The sequence below is a fragment of the Otolemur garnettii genome, unplaced genomic scaffold (assembly GCF_000181295.1).
Source record: "Otolemur garnettii isolate 467f Iridium unplaced genomic scaffold, OtoGar3 scaffold00335, whole genome shotgun sequence".
NCBI classification, from domain to species: domain Eukaryota; kingdom Metazoa; phylum Chordata; class Mammalia; order Primates; family Galagidae; genus Otolemur; species Otolemur garnettii.
The window spans coordinates 147,895-154,550 of NW_003852730.1; the positions used below are offsets into that span (position 1 = coordinate 147,895).

General features: G+C 40.5%; 1 protein-coding gene across 1 annotated transcript in view; it reads right to left on the bottom strand.

Annotated features, from left to right (window-relative positions):
- Window positions 1-2,828: 2,828 nt before the first annotated feature.
- LOC100959002 (protein ZNF738-like) overlaps window positions 2,829-6,656 on the bottom strand; it is a 4,871-nt gene continuing 1,043 nt past the window's right edge. The window contains exons 2-3 of the mRNA XM_023509068.1: window positions 3,436-3,562; window positions 2,829-2,952 (exon numbers count right to left, since the gene is read on the bottom strand). Coding sequence (XP_023364836.1) covers window positions 2,843-2,952; window positions 3,436-3,562 — 237 coding nt within the window. The 3' untranslated portion in view covers window positions 2,829-2,842. The remainder of the gene's footprint in view (window positions 2,953-3,435; window positions 3,563-6,656) is intronic.

The following is a 6,656-nucleotide window of genomic DNA, read 5'->3' on the forward strand; positions in this document are numbered from 1 at the left end:
GACATAATATTATTAAGAAATGTAGGCTTGGTGCCTGTAGCTAAAGCAGCTAAGGTGCCACCACCTATACCAGAGCCGATGGGTTCCAATCTAGCTCAGGCCTCTCAAACAACAATGACAATTACAACCAAAAAACAGCCAGGCATTATGGCAGGCGCCTGTAGTCCCAGATACTTGGGAGGCTGAAAGAATTGCTTAAGCCTAGCAGTTGGAGTTTGCTATGACCTGTGATTCCACAGCAATCTACCCAGGGTGAAGCTTGAGACGTTGTCTCAAAAAAAAAGGTGTAGCTGTCTGATGTGGGGGATCATACCTCTAATCCTAACCTTCAGGGAGGCCAAGGCAAATAGACTGCTTGAGCTCAAGAGCTCAGGACCACCCTGAGCAAGAGGGAGACACCAACTCTACTAAAAATTGCAAAACTAGCCAAATGTGGTGGAGGGTGCCTGTTCCCAGATACTCAGGAGGCTGAACCAAGGGGATCCCATGATCTGAGGTGTTTAAGGTTGTGAACTATAATGCCATGATACATTACATTGTCTCAAAAAGAAAACCCACAAAGTGAATTGTAGGGAGTAGATACCTTTAAACACACTAAGGTTGGCAAAGGCTGGAAGCTGTGAATCAGGCCTATATTCCTAGCACTGTGGGAGGCCGAGGTGGGTGGATTGCTTTGAATTTACAAGTTTGAGACCAGCCTGAAGAAAAGCAAAATCCCATCTCTACTAAAAATGGAAAAACTGAGGCAAGAGCATCACTTGACACTGAGGTGGAACCTGGTGTGAGCTATGACACCACTGCACCCATAACCAGGGTGATAGATTGAGACTCTGTCTTCAAAAAAATGGTTGGCAAATTACTGCACACAGAAACTAAATTATTTTTCACAATTGATATAAAAACAGAATTTTGTGGCTAAGGTGCCAGCCATATGCACCAGAGCTGGAGGGTTTGAATCAAGCCAGGGCCTGCCAAAAAACAACAATAACTACAACCAAAAAATAGCTGTGGCTCAGTGCCTGTGCATGAAGCGCCTAAGGTGCCAGCCACATACACCTCAGCTGGTGGGTTTGAATCCATCCTGGCCCGCCAAACAACAATGACGGCTGCAAATAAAAAATAGCTGGGTTCTGTGGCGGACACCTGTAGTCGTAGCCACTTGGGAGGCGGAGGCAGGAGAATTGCTTCAGGCCAGGAGTTGGAGGTTACTGTGAGCTGTGATGCCAGAGCACTCTACCCAGGGCAACAGCTTGAGGCTCTGTCTCAAAAAAAAAAAAAAAATCTGGGTGTTGTGGGGGCACCTGTGGTCTCTGCTACTAGAGAGGATGAGGCAAGAGAATCGCTTAAGCCCAGGAGTTGGAGGTTGCTGTGAGCTGTGATGCCACAGCACTCTACCCAGGGGGACAGCTTAAGGCTCTGTCTCAAAAAAAAAGACTTTCCTACATTTGGGGAGATTCTTAGTGTTCTGTTAAAAACACTATAATTTCTTAAGAAACTTATTTGAAATCTTACAAAAATATAAAGTATAAAACATACAAAACCTATTTGTGGTGTTCCTGAGATTTCTGTGACAAATACTAACATCACCAGCTCATTCACATATTTTGGATATGATGCTAAAGAAAAAGAAACTTTGGCGATGCCTGTGGCTCAGTGGGTAGTTTCAGCGGGTTTGAACACAGCCCAGGCCAGCAAAAACAACAATGACAACTGCAACAAACAGAATAGACAGGAGCTGTCCTGGGCGCCTGTAGTCCCAGCTACTTGGGAGGTTGAGCCAAGAGAATCACTTAAGCCCAAGGGTGTGACGTTGCTGTGAGCTGTGATGCCATCGCACTTTATCCAGGGAGATAGCTTGAGACTCTGTCTCAAAAAAAAAAGAAAAGAAAGAAAAACTTTTATTCAGACACAGTCTCATTCTGTTGTTCAGGCTACTGTGTCCTAAAATTAGCTTAACTGATAGCAGCCTCAAACTCCTGGGTTCAAGCAATTCTCCAGCTTCATCTCCACCACCAGCCCCGGTAGGTGACACAATATGCAACCACTACAATGCCTGGATATTTTTTCTCTTTTTAGTAGAGATGGGTTGTCAATCTTCTTTAGGTTGGTCTCACACTCCTGAGCTCAAGCAATAGTCCCACCTTGGGTCCCAGAGAGCTAGGATTAGAGGTGTGAGCCACCACACCCAGCCTAAAGAAAATTTAAGAAATTTCACAGGTACACTAAAAAATAAACACATATTTGATGTCCTTAAAAGCAATGGCAGAGCAGTCACATCCTGCACTCACATGTAAGCCATAGGAAGTTCTTTCATTCTCACTGTAACCTAGAAGGAATATCAGTGGTAAGTAAGGTCCTTCTGGAAATTAAAAACAAGAACAGGCACAGAGACTCTTAACTGTATACCTAGCACTCTGGGAGGTAAGGAGGGAGGAATGCTCCACCTGACAAGTTCGAGACTAGCCTGAGTCAGTATGAGAACTCCCTTGTACTAAAAAAATAAAAAGAACACTAGCTAGGCAATGTAGAGAAATCTGTAGTTCTGGCTATTTGGGGGCTGAGACAGAAAAATCACTTGACACCAGTAGTTTAAGGTTGCTCTGAGCTAGACTCATGTCATGGCACTCTAGTGTGAGACAAGAGAGTGAGACTCCATATCAATAAGAAAATAACAATTAAAAAATAATAAAAATAAGAAGACAGATGCCTTGATGGAAGAACAAGGGAAAGAAACCCAGGCTTCTCAGAAATCATTTCTGGTTAACCTGAGCTTCCCTAATCACACTGTATTGGGTGGTTTCTTCCCAGAACTTGGACCTCTGACCCGTGTTACCTGCTTCACTCACTCCAACCTACCTGGGGGCTTGAGTAGTGTCTGCTGTGTCTTCACCTTCCAGGGTTCTTTGCTTTGCTCCAGACAGGTGATGAGGTCTGGCTTAGAGACAGCAAGACCTGTTTTAGTAGCAAAAAAATTGGGATTCTTTAATTGGCAATCTAATGCCTTGGTGAAGTAGAGAAAAGGACATTTTAGAAGATCCTTAAATAATAATCCCTAACAGATTTCCTTGCAGAAACTTCACATTCTTTAAAAAGTATTTAAAGTTGGAACATTCCTAACTCCTCCACTACCAAAACTACTGAAATAAAATTTGGTGCTAGAAATCAGACTTAAAGGTATGAGTAACAATCTAGGCCATGAAATTCCTGAAATTTCCATTAATCTACTGAAGGATATAAATCAGCTCAAAAAAGGTGAGATTAATGCCAAAATAAAACAACTTCAATTTTTCTTTTCTATACCAAGATATCCTAAAGTTTTCCATAGAAACAAGAACCTAATGCTCTCCATGAATAAACTGAATAAAAACCTTCTACAAAGAGAGAATTTCAATTGTTTAGTATAGACCTAGAGCTGTGTATATAAGTTGTCCTCACCCAGGAACACCAGGTTTCTGTAGGTCTCTAACATGACCTCCCGATACAAATGCTGCTGAGCAGGGTCCAGGCAGGCCCACTCCTCCATAGAGAATTCAATAGACACGTCCTGGAATGTCAACACTCCCTGAAAAACAAACATATTTACCAAGAAAGCACGGGCATATAGAATTTCATATTTTTTTTCTTTTCTGAAACAAAGTCTCAAGCTGTCACCCTGGGTAAAGTGCTGTGGCATCACAGCTCACAGCAACGTTTAATTCCTGGGCTTAAACAATTTTATTACCTCAGTGTCCTAGCGGGGACTATAGGCACTCTCCACAATGCTCAGCTATTTTTTTGTTGCCATTGTCATTGTTGTTTAGCTGGCCCAGGCTGGGTTCGAACCCACCAGCCTGGGTGTATTTGGCTGGTGTCTTAACCACTGTGCTATAGGCACCAAGCCATGAATTTCACTTTCAGTGAAGTGAGTGAAGAGAACTCTTGCTGACTTTTAAGAGTAAATGCAATTACCCAATAAGTAGAGAAGGGATATAGTCCCTCATGTGTTGTCTAACACTGAAGAAAGGGGATGGAATGGCATCCACAAAACTGGTGTACACATCAGACATTTTGGATTGACACAGTAGAAATAAAAGGCCGCCAATACAGGCATGTAGAATTTCGTGCCTTACTTACATCATATGTTATAATCTGTGTGTTTTTTATGTGACAATGTCATGATGAGATAAATGGTAACTCTAAAGTTTTAATTTGTACAAGAAGTGAAGATCATAAAAAAATGTAGATTGTTTTTCACACAATACGCAGTGAAGATTCCATTTCCTAATTTCCAACAAGCTCAAAAAGAATGACAATGCTTCAGTTTCATGATGATATGATGTCAAACATGCGGTGAACTGCAGACACTGGATTTATCCCAGTTGATTCCTGAACTGGTAAACAAAGATGATAACCTTTACTTTCCCAAGAAAAGTATATGGAAGAGAATCTAAGAAGAAATGGGTTCTTCCTCAATAAATGTTTTAATTTCCTCATATTAGTTGATAATCTCCCCAAGTTCTTATTAATACAGAAGATGCACTGACCCCTACAATGGAATATGTGTCCAAGAACACCAGAACTGAGTGAATACAATTAACATCAACTGTAACAGGACAAATTAGTATCAGGTGCTGATTGACAAGTGCAGACACATCACTGCTGTGATAGCACTGGCCAGAAAAAGTCAATCACAATCTGATAAAAACTAGTTGAGAAAAACGCAGTTTTGGAAAAGTTTAGTTACAGATACCTGGCATGTCTTCTAATCTCTAATAGTGTCTTTGCCATCCCAGCAAGTAAGTTTTTTCTAACTATTCTGCTTATGAGAACTTTGAATTACTCTAGGCTGTTAATGCCATCTTCTGTAAAAGCACATGGACGTCATCCTATTTTACATAGAACCAATGGAACTTCCAGATACAAGTGAAACAGCACATATTCTCCTTCTTTGCTACTATCCAATGACACAACCTCATCCACAATGAAAATCTTGGACATCCACATTTTCCCACTAGAACTTATCAGAGATTTCATACTTTTCCCATATAGCCAGAAAATTATCACATACTCAGATATTTATAGTTAAAAAACAACCACTACTTTCAAGAAAAAAAAGATATATTAGCTGTACAACTAAAAGCTAAAACTATTAGTTATAAATATATTCAGTTTATTCAAGCTTAAAAAGCTCCCATTCCGATACACTGACCTGAATAATTCCCTACTTAAATGTATCTTAACCGCCTTTCTACCTTATACCAATTGACACACCAAGCTCCCCTGAGGATAGTTCTTATTATATGGCACCCAGGCTTTCTCATCTATCCCTGCTACAACACAGGGATAATCTTTGTTCGCTAAGATTCACCCCTTTTCTACCCTAGGTACAAAACTTTAAGTCCAACCTATCTAAAGTAACTTAAGATATTAACCTTCCTGAAAACTATAATAGTCGCCTACACCTTTTTAGCCCTGCTAAATACACCACTTTAGCCATTTTTGTCATACCAACAATAGCTATTGGACTCAATCTGAAAATTAGTCCATTGGCATGTGCCATCGTCAAGACCGTTAATACAACTTCTCAAGCCATAAACACTCTGAGCATTGAATTAAAACAAGTATGAGAAGCTATACTAAAAAATCCAGCAGCCATTATTGAATATTAAAACACAATCATAGATGTCAAAACTTTAAAATCTGTTCACTGCATTAATTTATCTAACAGTTCCCAACTCATTAAAAACAAGTAAAGATGTATAAAAGACATAGTCCAAATAAAACAACAAGCAAGATCTTTCAGAATATCCAATACTTCCTATCTAAAGTACTGTCATAATTATCCACATTACCTAAGTCTGTACTGTTATTATTATTCTTATGTTATATATTATAAGCTTCTTAACATGTTACAAAATACAGTGTATACCATTCAGATGTACTGGCTGTTTCCCAATTTCTTTCTTTTTTTCTTTTTTTAGACAGAGTCTCATTTTGTCACCCTCTGTAGAGTGCCATTGTATCACAGCTCACAGCAACTTCTAACTCTTGGGCTTAACTGATTCTCTTGCCTCGGACTCCCAAGTAGTTGGGACTACAGGTTCTGGGGACAATGCCTGTTTTTTTTGTTGTTGTGGTGGTTGTTTTTTAGAGAGGAGCTGTCGCACTGGCTCAGGCTGGTCTCAAACTCATGAGCTCAGGCAATCCACCTGCCTGGGCCTTCCAGAGTGCTAGGATTATAGGCCTGAGCTACCAATTCCAGCCTTGTTTCACAAATTTCAAAAACAAAATTAATCAGTACAACCTGCATGTCAATTTAACTAACTATAACAAATTTAAAATCATTTTCATTTAAAGTCAATTTCATAGATGAGAAAATAAAAGTAGAGAATGTCGTAGACAGACACCCCCACAACCTTTCTTAGCTATTTCTGAACTGATAATGCACTTTAAAACATAGGAATAGGAATCAGTCAGACAGGCCAAACCAGAAATAGGGAATAAAGATAATAATCATGGGCTCAGCGCCTATAGCTCAACCAGCTAAGGCGCCAGCCACATACACCTAAGCTGGCGGGTTCGAATCCCCAGCCCGGACCGCCAAACAACAATGACGGCTGCAACCAAAAAATAGCCGGGCGTTGTGGCGGGCGCCTGTGGTCCCAGCTACTTGGGAG